Source organism: Ambystoma mexicanum, chromosome 9 (assembly GCF_040938575.1).
Source record: "Ambystoma mexicanum isolate Mex_15411 chromosome 9, UKY_AmexF1_1, whole genome shotgun sequence".
In the NCBI taxonomy this organism is placed as follows: domain Eukaryota; kingdom Metazoa; phylum Chordata; class Amphibia; order Caudata; family Ambystomatidae; genus Ambystoma; species Ambystoma mexicanum.
The window spans coordinates 378,240,696-378,257,017 of record NC_090931.1 but is presented as its reverse complement, the minus strand read 5'-3'; the positions used below and the strand labels follow the sequence as shown (position 1 = coordinate 378,257,017).

At 45.6% G+C, this 16,322-nt stretch overlaps 1 protein-coding gene across 9 annotated transcripts in view; it reads left to right on the top strand.

The window, feature by feature from the left end:
* The window catches only part of TSPOAP1 (TSPO associated protein 1), a 3,887,333-nt gene extending 3,874,629 nt beyond the window's left edge, over positions 1-12,704 (top strand). For 8 of the 9 annotated variants that reach the window (XM_069614850.1, XM_069614845.1, XM_069614847.1 and 5 more), the window contains one exon: positions 11,248-12,704. In XM_069614850.1, coding sequence (XP_069470951.1) covers positions 11,248-11,436 — 189 coding nt within the window. In that variant the 3' untranslated portion in view covers positions 11,437-12,704. The remainder of the gene's footprint in view (positions 1-11,247) is intronic. The other variant, XM_069614849.1, reaches the window with a different exon arrangement.
* Positions 12,705-16,322: the final 3,618 nt, after the last annotated feature.

The following is a 16,322-nucleotide window of genomic DNA, read 5'->3' as shown; positions in this document are numbered from 1 at the left end:
CCATTTATCCCCCTGAGGATCTTGAACCAGGGCCTGAGCCTGTTTCCCCCCTTCTGGCATGCCAGCAGACTTTGCCAAAGCCACTGCAGCTGTGTCGTGCCTTGGGGGCAGGGACACCTTCTGCGCTACCTTTGCAGGGTCAGAGCCCTTAACCGTTGTGGTAGCAACAGCTGCCAACTCTGTCGCTGATGAAGTCTTAACCTGTGTCGATTGGGCCTGCTTGGGCTGTTAGGCCTTCTTCTCCTCTGTCTGTGGCTTCTCAGATTTCTCCTGCAGTTTTTCGGATTTCTCCAGCAGGATGGTTTCCTTTTTGAGCAGGAGCTCGATTGCCGGGTGGCAATGGAGGCAAAAGGTGATGTCGATCGCGCCATATCCACCTTGGGACCCGCTTCCGCGCAAACCTGCTGGACTCGGACTCTTGGCCTTGTCTTGGGCCCCCACGGATGAGGCCCCCTCAAAGGACGTAGAAGACCGCGCGTCGGACCGGCCGGTCCTGGGTGAGGCTTGACCCTACTTGGAGCACGAGTCAGAGGGCTTGGCGTTAAGCCACGCCGCCAGTCTACTGTGCCTGTCTACTTGGAGAACCCGAAGCATATCTCGCACTCCACTTCCTTGTGGTCCGGATGCAGGCAGTAGAGGCACTGCAGGTGTTTTTCTTCCACAAATACATTACATAGACCGCATCTTGTGCATGGCTTGGAGAGGGACCTTCCCTCCTCCTTCTCCTCTGTCATGGTCGGAGGGCGTGAAGTAGGCCCAATGGCCTTCTAGAAATTTCAACGATCTTCACCCCTGAGGGCTGCTGAAATTCAACGGATCCCTGCTGTCAGCAGATGGAGAAAAGGGCACAAGGGCTCCTTTGGAACAAAAATAGAACTTTTTTCCGTCGAAAAACACGAGCTCACAGAACAAACTTGAGGACTCCCAACACTGAAGCGTGCATTAAAAATCTGAAGATGGCTGCCAGAGGATGGGCTTAGGGAGACGGCTGTCATTGGATGGCGGCAGTATGACCCAGAGAACAGTGATTGGTTTAAAGGAGAAATACAGTTTGTAAGTGAAAGTGAAACTGTTTTCCTTTTACTAAGAATTCCCAGCCTGACAACAGGGAATATTAATAAGCATGTGAATCCATGCCAGACCCATACTGGGGATCAATAGTTACAGGTAAGTAACTTTAACCGACTCCATGTGAATGGGAACACCGAAGCACGGTGGTAGTGCTCCAGTGATTTTACTGCCGGTAGGGGCCTGAACTAGTGGCAGGTCATGCCTTCCGGTAGTTCACAGCCCCTACCGGCAAACACAGTGTGAGCCGGCTCGGAAAAGCCTTAATTCCGGACCGGCTTACTTGTTATCAGGACCTTAGTCTCTGGAGAGTGTGAGTGGGGTCAGGGGTCCTCAATGAGTCCACACAGTATGACACACAATAATTCAGTTTAGACGGTCAAGTGTAAAAATACAGTTATTTATTCTAGGCCTTCTGAACACACTGAAAAATTAATCAAACCGGTAATATCGCAGAACACTCTATGATACAAATATATACAATCACCGTAGGTTCACATATACATTGAACAACTTGGCAAAATCAGGTAAATATTTTAGATGCACTCAATGATGGAACCAGATAACAAGAAAATAACCTAACTTCAAAAGTCCAAACCCTAAAATGAATGGGGCCTTATGCACCAAAGTCACAGGAGCCACAAAGTTTCTCATCAGCAAGATGTCTCTGTAGGCAGGTTTCAATATGCGTGGGTTGGTGATAGTTTTAAAGTTCTACAACAATGTTACCAGGGGTAAGTAAGTGTTTTCCCTTCTTCCACACCCAGGGCTAACCCCAGGGGCAGGATACTCGACCCAAGTTCGACGACCAAAAGGGGAGTGGAATGTAACAAGGAGACACTGAGACTTGTTCCCAATGTTATTGCATGGAGGATGAGGGGGGCAGGCACAATGCGTTTACTTTCCCCCTCCCCCCCCCGACTCCTTTTTTCCAAGAGGACCTCGTGGATCATCCTAGGTTGGTTTGGGGCTCGATCTTCTGCAGTTTGTTCCAGTCAGAAGTGCCCTGGAGTTTCAGGTTCAAGGATTCTTATGGTTGGATGGAAATACAAGATTCTTATTATTATAATTATAATTAGTTATTTATGACATGCTTAATACCCAGATGTTTCTAAGCGCAGACCCGGGGATCGAACCTGTGTTGCTCTGTGTCGTCTTGCTTCCAAGGCGAGCGCGTTGCCACTGAGCAATCCGCTAAACGCAAGATGCAACCCTTTCAGTCATGGTCACAGCAGCTGCTCCAGGACAGGTTCCTTTCAAGGTGGAAAGTTGAAATTCGGGGAGAAGACTACTTGTGGCACAACTTGGCGACCCCTGAACTTCAGTTGTGAACGCCAAATGGCAATGCTTCTGGTGAAGTAGCCCACAAGAGAGCTGGTCAGTTCACCAGGCAGTCCAGGGAAACCTCTGAAGGCTGAGAAGGGCAGGATCATCGAGAAGGTGTAGAGACATGTTGGTCCCACTAGTCCACTGCTCAGGGTCTTTGGAGATCAGGCAGAGGAGCTTATCTGGGCTGGTTACTGGAAGGCATGCTGAGCCACTTCACAAGTCATCTTTGGATCTTCAGCAGGATGCTCTTCTTCTTGCCTCCAATGATGATCTGAAGAAATGGCAGCAGAGGTCCTCTTCTTATCCAAAATTTGACCGCGAAGCAAGTCCAAGCCCACAAATGGTAAGGATCTGCACCATTCAAAGGGTCAGTAGTAGTCCAATCAGGGACAACTACTGCTTTCACATTTTTCCCGCACCCAGATCTTCTGACAACATGGATGCGGACACCATGGATGTGGACTGTAACTAGACAACACCTACCCCTTCCTTGGCCACACACGGAAATGCTCACTTGCCCTTGAAAGCCGTAGCTTTCCCGGGTAAGTGTATGACCTTTCCTGACCTGAGAAAGCAGGAGAAGGTCAAACTACAATATGGCTAAAAAACAAGTGAACATCTCATGGCACAGCCATTTTAGGACACTAGCCACATTTATTAGCCAAACACAGTAAATGTGCATACCAAAAATAATACAAGGATTGTAAAGATGTAACTGCTGGCACCAGCTTAGGCACATATAAAAATAACTAGAAATCCCATGTGTAAAAGCTAGGGTTATACTAAAGTAAACCCATTGCGCTGCACTGTAAGGTGGAGAGTGCAATGTCAAAAAAGTACAAGAATTAAAAAGGAAAACATAGTTTCGAATGGATTGTGTCCTCCCACGTATTACTCATCTCATGATAATTTTCCTTCCAGCTTCAGCTACTTCGAAAATGTTTTCGACAGGGGTCGCCGCTGTGTGCCATCTTGTCGATGTCCCTCGAGGGTCTGTCGACATCATAATTAGTATTGGCTTCAGTTCCGTTTTTTTCCAAGCTAAAGCTTCGAAGAATTACAACACACTTCACTGAACTTCGTCACCATTTTCGGAAACGAAAATGTCTTCTCCATCGGCTGCATCAACGCCTAACACAGGCTTCAAGAAGTGCCAACACTGTGGATCAAAGAATTCGATCACAGACCCCACCGCATATGTTTTTGGTGTCTTGGTACTGATCACCGTACCTCAGACTGTAACTCCTGTCAGGTGATGTAAAGGTAAATTGTCGGTGGGGAGGTTGCCTTCGAAGTCTCCTTCGAAGAGTTCCAAAAGAAAACCTGATGAGTCGAGAGATTCTCCTAGACGAAAAAGATCTAAAAGATCTCGATCGAGAAGTCTATCGTGCCATTCTTCGTCTTCTTCTAAGAAGGCCCAGAAACGGCGTCAGAGGTCACCTTCGACCTCTAGTGATTTCTCAGTAGAGGTAATCAAATGCCCAACTAAGTCGCACTCCCCAGTTAAATGGGAAGCATGCTTAAAATGTTTGAGAATGCGGCCCGATCCCCTCGAAGAACAAGCAAAAAGCTCATGCCCCTGTTGATCTGCATCAAGACGGCAAAGGGAAAGGGAAGTCGAAGACGAAACCATTAAAGTCTTTGAGTCCGAGCCATAAGCCGGATCTACATAGAGAAAAATCTCAATCTGACGAAAAGTCGTTGAGGGCTTCAGCAAGCCAGGAATCCAGTCCATTGCTGGTTCCTTCATAAAATGTAAATATAAAATGTAACAAGTCAGTAACTCAGATGGCTTTGCTAGTGCCATCGGCATCAGAGCTGTCGATGCCATTGTCGAAGTCGACCCTGACAAAATCGGCTCCACCTTCAAAGTTGTTGAAGCCAATAGTTACCCAGGAAAAGGTTTTCAAACCCTTAACAAAGAAATACTTTTTTTAAGTCTCTAATCTCAATTTATGAAGACAATGAGCCTCCAGGTGACAATACACTTCCATTTGTGTTACGATATGGCACCCCAAATGTGCCAGAGGAGTTGATTTCTGCAGAGTCTAGGTTAAAATATTTGTATGATAATTTACAATCAGCCAGTGGTATAGATACATCTCCAGAACTGGAATTTGGTAAACCAGATTCTACTGACCACACTGAATCCTCACATAGGCAACTAATGAGCAAGTTGGTAGAATATTTAGGTTGTATTTAGGCCTAAACCTTCTTTTGAGCAGGATGACCTGACAGATATTTGGATCGGAGTCCCCAAAGAGATCCAATGTTGCCTTTTCATATTGTCCTCCAAAAAAGGGTCCCAACAAATTGGGAAATACCAGAGATTGCGGCTGCAATAAATACAAATTTTGAAAAATAAAAGTAGGCCATCCAGCAGTGACCCAGATAACTTAACAAAACACCCAACACCAGGAAGATTGGTGGTTCAAGCTGCTACATATACCAAGCAATCAGCATACCCCTCTATCCCTCCCGATAGGGATGCTAAGAGAGTGGATGCCTGGGCGAGAAAAATATTTACTGTTGGTAGTATGATTTTAGAATCATCTAACACAACCTGTACCTTGTCAAAGTTTACGTTTACCCTGTGGGACTGCGTAGCTATGGCGGCTGACCACATCCCAGAAGGAGAAGAAAGAGACAGCTTCCTGGCTCATCAAGGATGGTAAGGAGGCAATGTGTGAATGCCTCCAGACAGGTTTGTATACTGCAGATAGCATCAGCAGATCCATGGCAACTAGCACCTTGTTGCGCAGATTTCGTGGTTGAGGAAGTCCGGATTTGCACCAGATGTGCAGTCTAGACTCCTCAATATGTCCTTTGACTGCTCGAGGCTGTTTGGCAGCAAAGCTAATGAAAGTTTGGAAAAGCTGCGGACCTCCAAAGCGGCAGCTAAATCTCTTAATGCCGCCATTAGACAGGCTTAACACTTCTACCACGGTTCATCATCCTGGAGGGTTAAGTCCTTTCAATTCTAGTCGTCAGTTGGAAGAGGAAGAGGACAAGTCAGTAATAGAGGTCAGAGAAGATATCCTCAGCTGCCGCTTCAGCCACCTTAAAACCACTCTGAGGCCTTGACTCATAAGACCACGGTGGGAAAGAACTGCAGGGTACTTCAGATGCTTGGGCACTGGAAACCGTAGCACAAGGTTACTGCCTTCCTTTTCAAAAAAGGTCTCAGGATCATCCGCTGGGGATCAACTCTTTCAAAGTTCTAGACCCGCTCCTTGTGCAGGAAATTTTGACCTTGCTAGAGAAAGGTGCTATAGAACCGATACCTGTGGCGGAGAGGAACAAGGGGTGGTACTCCCTCGTATTTTCTAATTCCCAAAAAGGACACAGGATTGAGACCCATCTTGGACTTAAGAAACGTTAACATCCTCAGGAAGGACAAGTTCAAGATGGTTACCCTTTCTCAGATCGTTCAGCCTCTACAACTCCAAGACTGGATGGTGTCATTGGACCTTCAGGATGCTTTGTCGGGTTCCTTGGTCTTGCGCGTAGGTAGCACAAACACCTGCCTCCCCATTAGGTCTTGGCGCCTGGAAATGTGTCAAATCACAGACCTCTGTTACCTGCCGGGGGAAAGAGGGTTAGGTCCACTGGATTGGTTAGGTAGGGGGAGTTAGGTAAACCGGATTGAGGATTAGGGAGAGGTGGTGGATGGGTATGGGGATTTCGGAAAGGTACTCTTCGTTGCCCACTTCCTGGGGTTCCTGATGTTGTTGGTACTCCGCCCACTCACTCCTGCACTCAAGCACACTATGCCCCAGAGAACCTGCCTCCTTTGGTGTTCTGGCTCCAATACAACTGCTTAGTGTATGGTACTTGCATTTACATGTGTACTACACTTGTATCCTTCTCAGCTTGCATGCAACAATTTGCTCTAGAGCATGCAATGTGCTGGTTGCTCTAGGCACACAACCAGCACACTGTTAACTGAAAACAAGATAACGGCACTTCATGCTGTGCTGCTGGAAGGTCTCGAGCTGTGATTTCAGGGATCTACTCCATGTTGATACAGAGTCTCTGCTACAATAAACCAAAAGAAACTGTGAGCGTGCGCAGCGGAAGCGTTATCTAGACATGAGCAGAGTTCCGCTATATACATTTGCATTGTAACACTTTTGCTGGATAAGCAAACTCGCTCTCTGGTGGTTCGCTATGCAAGAGTTCTAGTGGTCATTGGTGCCGGCCTGCACGGCACTCGTTTGCTGTGCTTGGAAGCTGCTGTCTACCACGAGCAGCACCGGTCACTGTATGCACCCCACAATTACACCGCCCCTCTAATACGCTCTTAGAAGAGCTGCAACACCAGAACGTTGCTGGCACTCTGTCCGGTCTCTCCCGAACACAAATGGCACTGCAAGTTAGCCCAGTAATCAGTAGTCACGTTCCCCCTAAAAACACTCCGATACTAGCATGCCAGAACAAATAGACTTGGAAAGGCACTTATCTGTCGTGATGCGCGGGGACTGCAGTGGTTCGCAGGCAGTGAAATGGCCCCGCGGTGAGCAGCCTGCAGGAGCCCCAAATTGCACGTCTGCTCTCTCTCGCGGTCATTAGCACAAGCGGTGCTCTTTGGACGCGTCGTGCGCATGCGTGATGCATTGGGTGTGGTCCTGATAGGTCCAGAAGGCTCATGTTCAAGCGGGCCTTCTTGGTAGTGTAGTTTCCTGGCCAGTTTCATGTCCTTGGGCGTTTTTAATGCACGCCAAGTCTTTTTCCTGCATAAACAACAAAGGAGTTTCTTAATATTGGAGTACTCGGACCTTTTGGGCCCTTTTCTTAAGCCGGCCTGTGAAATGTCTCTCCTAATATCTTCAGAGCACTTCCAGCACATACTTGCCATCTGTGAATTCCTGACATGCTTACTTTCATGTGCCTATCCATCACAAGCACAGAAAGTACCTGAGGTTTATGGTTGGCAGTTATCATTATCAATTTTGAGTTCTGCCCTTCGGGCGGACCCCCGCCTGAGGGTTTTCACCAAGTTAATGGCTGTGGTGGCAGCGAGTCTCAGGAGAGGGGGGATTCACGTCTACCCCTACCTGGGCGATTGGCTGAACAAGGCACGTCCACCCGACCAAGCTCGGGAACATCTCTGCGTAACCTACCACTCCATCCACAGACTGGGCTTCTCCTTCACTTACAAGAAGTCCCACATGATACCATCTCAGAGACTCCAGTTTATTGGAGCAGTCCTGGATGCTTCTTCTGGGAAAGCCTCGCCACTCGAAGTGAGGGCTCAACACATTCTGCAGATGGTCACCAAATTTCAGTGTGCTCAGCGTCTTCCGTCCTTCGATTCTTTGAGTTTGCACGGTCTCATGGCATCCTGCATTTTCCTGGTGCCAGAGGCCCGCCTGAGAATGAGATCCCTCTAATGGGCTCTCAGGACACAGTGGTCTCAATTCTCAGACAGGATGTCAGACATCCTTCAGGTTCCAAGCAGAGCCACACGGTACCTTCTGTGGTGGGCCTGCGAGGGCAACATTCTGCAGGGAGAACCTTTTTGGCAGCCATGGCCGGAGATAACGGTAGTGACGAATGCCTCACTCATGCGGTGGGGAGCACACACCAACGATCTGACAATCAGCGGTCGTTGGTCTCCATCAGAGTCCAAACTACATATCAATCTTTTAGAGTTGAGGACAATCAGACTAGCAGTGAAGGCCTTTCTGCCCTCTGTACATGGAAAGAATGTCCTGATAATGACAGACAACACAGTGGCCATGTACTACCACAACAAGAGAGGAGGTGTAGGGTCAATGCCAATGTGCAGAGAGGCAATGCAGCTCTGGTACTGGGCAATTCAAGAAGGAATCTCCCTTTCAGCAGTTCACCTAGCCAGAGAGGAGAACACGGCAGCAGACACTCTGAGCAGGCAGAGCACAGTCTCCAACGAGTGGGAACTAGCTCAGGAATTCCTTGGGAACCCTTCTAGTGGGTCTGTTCGCAACCAAGGTCAACCGGAAGTGCTAGTTATTCTGATCCAGGGAATTCCCCGCAAGAGGAGCTCTAGGAGACACGTTAGTGGTGGACTGGGAGTTTCCACTTCTGTATGCGTTTCCTCCAGTCCCCGTCATTCCTCACTTGATCAGGAGGTTGAGAACGTTCGGGAAATCCATGTTCCTAATTGCCCCAGATTGGGCCAGGAGAACATGGTACCAGGACCTTCTGGACATGTCCATCTGCCCTCCAATACGTCTTCCACAAAGAGAGGACCTTCTCACGCGAGAGGAGGGTTGTGTTCTCCATCCAGAGGTCAAAATAGTCAGCCTTCATGCATTGTTTCTGAGAGGCTAAGGTACAAGGTTTGGACCTCCCAGAACACGTAATGGAAATGTTGCTTTCGGCCAGAAGGCCAGGAACTAAATCCTTATACTGCTGTTGTTGGAACAAGTTCAGCAGCTGGTGTAGGGATAAGAATGTGGATTAATTTCAGTATGACACACCTAGAGTGTTATCTTTTCTACTTCACTTAGCAAATCTGAGGCTCCAGATCATAACAATAAAGGGTTATCTGGCAGTGCTTTCGATTTTCAAGCGCACATCAGAAGAAACTTAATACTTTAAAATCCCTTTAATCATCCAGTTTATTAAGGGGCTCACTAATATGTTTCCTCCTACTCCCTTCTGGGTCCCTGTTTGGGATTAAAATCTTGTATTAAAATTCTTAACATGCATCCCTTTTCAACCCATGCATTCATGTCTATTAAGGCTATTAACACTAAAAACTGTTTTGCTAGTCGCAATCACATCTGCCTGCAGGGTGAGCGAATTGGAAGCACTGTCTTGTAAACCTCCATATACGGTCTTCCATAAGGATAAGGTTATTCTTAAAGTAGGCCCTTTGTTTCTACCAAAAATAGTCTCTGACCACCATTTGTCCCAAAAGATAGTTTACCAACTTTATATCCCCCTCCCCATCCTGGAAAGGAGGAGGAAAGGTTACATAGCCTGGACCCTAGAAGGGCTCTCTGTGTTTATATCTCGCGAATGTCAAAAATTGGTCAGGATGGCCAATTATTTATCGGATATACAGGTCATAAATTGGGGTTAGCAATAACAAAACAGACTCTATCCAGAGGGATTATTCTGGTGATCCAAGAATGCTATAGACTGGCTGGTAAAGATCCCCCAGAGGCTCCAAGAGCTCATTCAATCAGGGGCATGGCTACTTCTTCCACTCTCCAGAGAGGAGTACCTATTAAAGACATCTGTGCGACAGATACGGTCTACCAAATACACTTTTGTAAAACATTACTCCCTGCACACCAAGGGGGAGCTTTTTGGAAAGCTGTCTTGCACACAACCATGATAACTGCTAAAGACAGATCTAAATTCTTTTCCCACCTCCATGACTGTTACTGCTTTGGGAGGCTATCAAAGATGAGGAATATGTGTGAGGACACAATCCATTCGAAGAACAAGTTACTTACCCCTGGTAAAAAAAATTCAATTGGATGCTCCTCCCATGTATTCCTCATCACCCCCCCCCCCCCCAACCTACCCCGCTACAGAATTTACATGTTTAACACTCCTCTCTGAGTCTTCTAAGGTCTAAGGAGGCACTAGTAATTCCCCTAAACATGGAAAAACAAGAACTGAAGCCAAGTAGGCCCTGTGCATGCTACATATACTGTGGATTACACTATCGGCGGAGGCTTTCGAGGGACATCGAGCCATCGACGCTACCGCACAGCGACCTCTGTTGAGAATGTTATTTTTTTTAAGCAGCTGAAGCTGGAAGATAATTATCAAAGATGAGGAATACGTGGGAGGAACATCTAATCGACAGAACATTACCAGGGTTAAGTAACTTGTTCTTCTTGTCTCTGCCATTATCTTCTACATACAGTCCTCTACACTTTCTTGATTTCTTTTGTTCCTGGGGTTTGGCAGCTTTATGGCCTCTGCCACTGATTAGGCAAATGGCTTTCTCTCTCAAAATTAAATGTTCCCTTTGGCCATCGCCAGTGTAGCATTCTCTGTCTGGCTCTCAGCCTTTGCTCCTGCAGCCTCCATGGTTAGTCAGGTTGAGGCAGACTTGCCTGCACGCGGCTCCACTGTGGGTCAGTGGGAAAGGCTTTGGAGATGTTGGAACTACACTTGTGAAGTTTGCCCATGATTGGAGTAAACGGGAGTGTTTGCAATATGTTTGCTCAGAGGTTCTGCCGCAGTTCTACAACAAAGTCCCTCTCAGTTGGTCAATTGCAGTGATGCATCCTCTGAAGGAAGCATTGCCTCTAATTACCTAACTCAGTATCTGACTTTAGTATTTGATCTGCATTCCTAGGCACAGATAGCAGAGTGAATGGGTCCCTGTGCCTTGAGGAGCTAATGGGGATAGATAATCAGCGCGAGTGTTCCTGTAGAAAGGGGAATGTGTGAGAGACGGAGGGTCCTTTATTCAGAGAACGCTGTAATGGGGCAACATGGTTATGTGTTCTAACCCTTCTCCCCTCCTGACGACCAGATAGCGTTTGTGCATGCCTTCCCCTGACTTAATGAAACAGGATGTCCTGGGGCGTGTGTAGGGGCTATGTGTGATCCTTTTTCTGTACGTCTTCCTTCAGCTTTGCATGCCACATAGCGAGCTAGCATCACTTACCCCCGTGCCCCTCAGAGTGAAAAGAGTGGCTCAAACAATGTGACCACAGAACACACAACATGTCTATCACTCACAAAGACTCATCCATTGAGCGCATGAATCTGGAGACCAGTATACCTCTGTGATTGCTGCTTCTCATTGTTAAAGGGCATTAAAGGTATTATTGACAATTATGCATTAATAGTTGTGGGCTTCAGTTATCTCATTGCCTTTCCTTTTCTTTTTAGCTATATTTGGAAGCTTCTGCTGAATTGACACATTTTTCCCCGGACTCCCCTGAAGACCTTTCTCACTACTTATCTTCCCAATCAACACCAGAACAAGTAGAACTCCATATTCAGAGTAAAAAGAAGAAAGGCTTGTTCTCCAAAGGCAGAACCTTTTTCAAGAAGCTGGGCTCTAGTAAAAAGTACTAATGCTGACGTCCAGGACACTCAACTGCAATACCGGATTGTCTCGTCTAATGTTGTTTTCCTTATATTAGAGGAAAGAAGCTGTAAATATTATGGAACTTTATAGTATTTATTTGCTGAAGAGTTGTTACTGATTGCCTACTAGGTGGGTGGTCTGACTGTATGAACTGCCTCCCTAAATGGAGGCCAAGTGTTACATGGCACCTGCACCAATGAATTTAGCCTGGTCACCATTCTCAATTGCCAGTTACCTACTTAAAATGGGAAGATGGCCAGACTTTGGGAAGGATGTGAGCCGGATCTGCGTCCAGGATATAGACCCAACTGTGCGCTTTTGGTCCTGCTGGCCCACTCCTTTTTAGTGCAAAGGCAGAGTGGCCTTTGTTTTATACTGTGATTTGCCTATCATATATATTGCACTGGAAATTCCTTCTCTTCCATTGGATGGAGTCGCCTTGGCACATAGCAGACAATATTTGCACTGGCTCATCTACCTGGAGATCACTTTCATACTGCCTGGAATCCTGGGGTATTGTGTTTGTGTCGAAACCGGCAGCTGTGCCTGAGGCCTCTCGTTCTCTTAATGGTGCTCCCTATGGGGGATGCCAAACAGCATTCTTGAGACTGAGCTTTCAGACCATTGGGTCTTTTCCGCTCTCAGTGTTGGTAGCATTTGTGTTTATAAGTTATTCAGTGAAGAATTCCTGTGTTTGGTGGATGCATGTTGGAAAATGAATGTGCTTTTCTGCCTTATTTTATTTATTTAAACTTTTACCAGTTTACACATTTTGACTGTTATTAGTTATGATCTTTGAACACCAGTGAAAAGCTGATGACCTTAACGTCCAGTTGGAATGAGAATTTGGAACCATTCCTGTTTTTTTATTTTGTGTTCAGAAGACCCTCAAGAAGAACTGACAGTGTGGATGTTTTTAAAATTATTTCCTGCGAGTATATACAGTAACAGCACTACCCTCTAATGAACATATAAAACTGGTTTCCTTTTGGAAAACACCCCCATAGTATGTTTTGAATTCAGCACTTTTTCAAGAGGGTGACATTTTTGTATCACAAAGTTTATACATGTGCATTGCAAATATTTTTGGTTATTATTGTTTTCATGTTTCATGAAAATACATACTGTTTGTTTTGTTGAAAAGATTTCATATTGAAGATGGACCGGGTTTGGTTTTGAAACACTAGGAAAGGGTAATGCAATATGTTTTGATTAAAAACACAAATACATTTTATTATAATAAAGTATATTTTCACAGAAACAAATGGAACATAGCACTTTTGTCAAAGGAAATGTTAACATATTGTGGATCTATTCAGATATTTTTGGAAAGCATTTTCAAATGTAACATACCCTGTAGTAACTCTTCCTTGATCTGGTAAACTGTTGTTAAAAAGATGTTCTTTTGAAAGGTCTGCAATTTGGTTGATTCAACCAAATACATATCTATATCTATATGTGTGTATATATTATATTATATATATATATATATATATACACGCTTAGGGGTATGTTTCCGTGCTCGGCTGATGCAATTTATCAGGCTTGGGTTGCCCTCTGCTGTCGATATGGCAAAGTGCACCCACTACAACAACAGCTACCATTTCAACAAACAGAGCGAAACGCTGTAGGACAATGCATTCTCACGAGCTGAAGAAGGCCTCCTCACGATCTAAAACTGAAAGTAGGTGCTGTAATTATGCTTCTCCGCAATCCTATGCCATCACAAGGACTCTGCAATAGAACAAGGTTGACAATTACGCGTCTACAAAGACACATCATAGAGGCCTGTGTGATCAATGGAACTTTTTATATGGCGCATACCTCTCATTCCATCGGATACGTTTAGCCTTTTCAATGACCATTAATAAGTCACAGGGACCTGTGCCACCTTCCTGGAAGCGATACGTGGTAATTCCAATTTTTAATACGGAGGACAAAAGCGACCCAATTAATTACCGACTGATCTTGACCTGGCAGAAGTTGCACAGGGCACCCAGGTAGGTTTGGGGTAGCTGTGCTGATGTAAGGAGGTTGGCAAATGCATATAGCATGTGGGTAAACTAGAAGGAAGAATAGACAAGGTAATTCTGAACAACGCAATAGGAAGAAGAGGCAGGCCTCTATGGTGAACAGGAAGGGATGGGAACCATGCAATGGACAAACAATGAGGGATCCCACTAATGGTGTATACACAGGTTGGACTAGAGAGTACCCACAGATATAAGGGAAGCTCAGTGCCTCTGTGTAATTTACTTTTACAGGCACCACACACTGTAAGCCCATGGAAGGGGGCAGCAAGAGTGGCTTCTGTGTCGAAACCCTAGGGCACAAACAAGGAGTGTACTTACACGAGGAAAGCCGGTATGGGTCCAGCCAGAACCTACAGCGGATGCCCTCTGAGGGAACAGAACACAACACACTGTTACATTTAATTCACTATAGACTAAAAGTAAAATGAGACAAAGGAAGGGGCAGAGAATGCCTGCTGGGAAACCCAGCAGCCAAACTCTGAACAGAGGAATAACATTAGCACGAGTGACGACAAGAATGTGAACAGAAATGTCTAGGGAAGAATAGGCAGTCAAAGTAAGCAAGATTCAGGACAGAGACCAGCATGGGCGTAATTTTATGGTGGGACAGGGGTGTTTGTCCCCCCCAAACTTACTTTAATGGCACACCATTTTGTCCCCATTCATTTGGCTGTTGCACCTTTTCTTCAGATGTCATGTCCCCCCCCAACAATTTCAGCACAGTTACTCCACTGGAGACCAGGAATGAAAGAGAAAAAGCAAGTAGAGAAGAATCTAAGTGCAATGGTACAGGAGAATGGGACTGCAGATGGGAAACTAAGCACGGGAACCAAGCAACAGTGGACTGAACTATAGAGCAGGAACAAGAAAACCTGTGACAAACTCTGGACTAGGAAAACAAGGACTGAACTGCAGACTGTTAACATGGAATTCAAGGATCTGTAAACCTGGACTGGAATAACAAGGGCAGGACTGCAGACAGATAACAAGGAAACGCAGGACTGGAAACTTGGAAGCTAAAGCCAGGTAACACGGAGGATGGGCATGGAACAAGGATCTGCTGGCAGGGAATGAGATAATGGGTGGTAGAGAGCAAGGGTCAGCAGGCAGGGAACAGAAGAATGCAAGCAGGAGAGCAGGGCTACAGTCTAGTGAGCCTAGAGGAGCAGGGCAGAAGGCAGGGGAGAGTAGGCAGAGTAGCAGGGCTGCAAGACAGGGACCACAGGGCACTGGAACAGGAGGTGGTTCTGGCAGCAACAGGAAACAGCAGAATTCCGAGTCTCAAGGCACAAAGGGCTGGGAGTGAACTCAATGCAAGAGCCCGGGGCTCCTGCAGGCAGCTGATTAAATACTGGTCTGCCCTGTGCTGGAGCAGGCTCATTAACAGCACCTGGAGCAGCACACCTGAAGGTAATCTGCCTTCTCCCTCTCTTGTCCTGGGAAAGTGAGACCAGCACTGATCTCTAGGGCTTCTGGGGATTGTGGTTCCAAAACTGATGCACAGGAATAACAGGGAATGAGAACTGCCACAAGGTGCATTATGGGAATTGAAGTCAATGTTTTCATATATACAGATTTGTAAAGATGGTAGAAAACACTCTGCAGGTCTACAGACAGCGCCAGCCAGAGGCAGAGATACAGAAACATGACACCTTCAAGATATGCTAGAACAGCGTATGTTACGACGGGGACAGCTAGTACATTTATATGTATAATGTGTATGTGGAGATAACGGACTAGGGAGTTGGAGGATGAGAAGGTTGCTGACATGGTACAGGGAGTGGGAGATGCCTCGCCAAAACTAAAAAAGGTCAAATTAATTCAGGTTGATCAAAAGTGGTCAACCAAACGGACTACGGAGTTGGAGGTTGAGAAGGTTGCTGACATGGTACAGGGAGTGGGAGATGCCTCGCCAAAACTAAAAAAGGTCAAATTAATTCAGGTTGATCAAAAGTGGTCAACCAAACTGCAGACTTTCAAATTAAAGTTTTTGAAACATCATAGAACCCCACTTGTTCAGATGTTTAAGATTATTGATAGACAACATTAGTAATCAGGGATTGTAGCAAAGAGTTCCTGGGACAAAAGACATGAAGACCTTGTAGCCACATTTAGAGCATGGCTGGAATGGATAAAATGTGTTATTTTAAATACATCTTGCTTTTAATATTTCTATGCAAACGATGTTCTACTTTTCTGAAGCAAAGTATGAAGCACTCAAATTAGTGTGTTCATGAGATTTCACAGATAGTTCAAATAGTTTCAACTTTGTAATAGCTGCATCTTTATTGGTAGGGTTCAGTGCCCAGAACGTAAGCTGTTGAAATCTATTTGCCTCTTTAAAACCCAAGTCCCTCCAGCAACTCTCATAAGGTTTTACATTTCTCTTTCAAAAAGATTAGCAAGGTAGATGGCAGTTTTCTGACCTCCTAATAAATCAACTGCATCTTTAAGCCGTAGATCCAGGAATGCCATAGAGTGGAATGTACGGAGAGGCTTTTCGAATGGAGTGTGTCCTCGAACGTATTCCACATCTTTGACATGTAAGGTCCACAGCTGTGCACTTTCGAAACTTTTTCAGCAGAGGGCGTCCTGCGTCGATGATATCGAGTTGATGTCCCTCGAAGGCTTCCATCGAGGGCGACATCACCGGATGTTATTTTTTTTTTATTATTGTTTTTGTTAATCAAATAACCTTTACAACTTTATCAAAACACATTTTTCATTACAGTACATATTAAATAAATTCACATTTAGAGTTCTCTAAACACTGTCATCGGAGTTTACATTTCATATCTCTAAAAACCTCTTACAATTACACAACATATAAAATACATAAA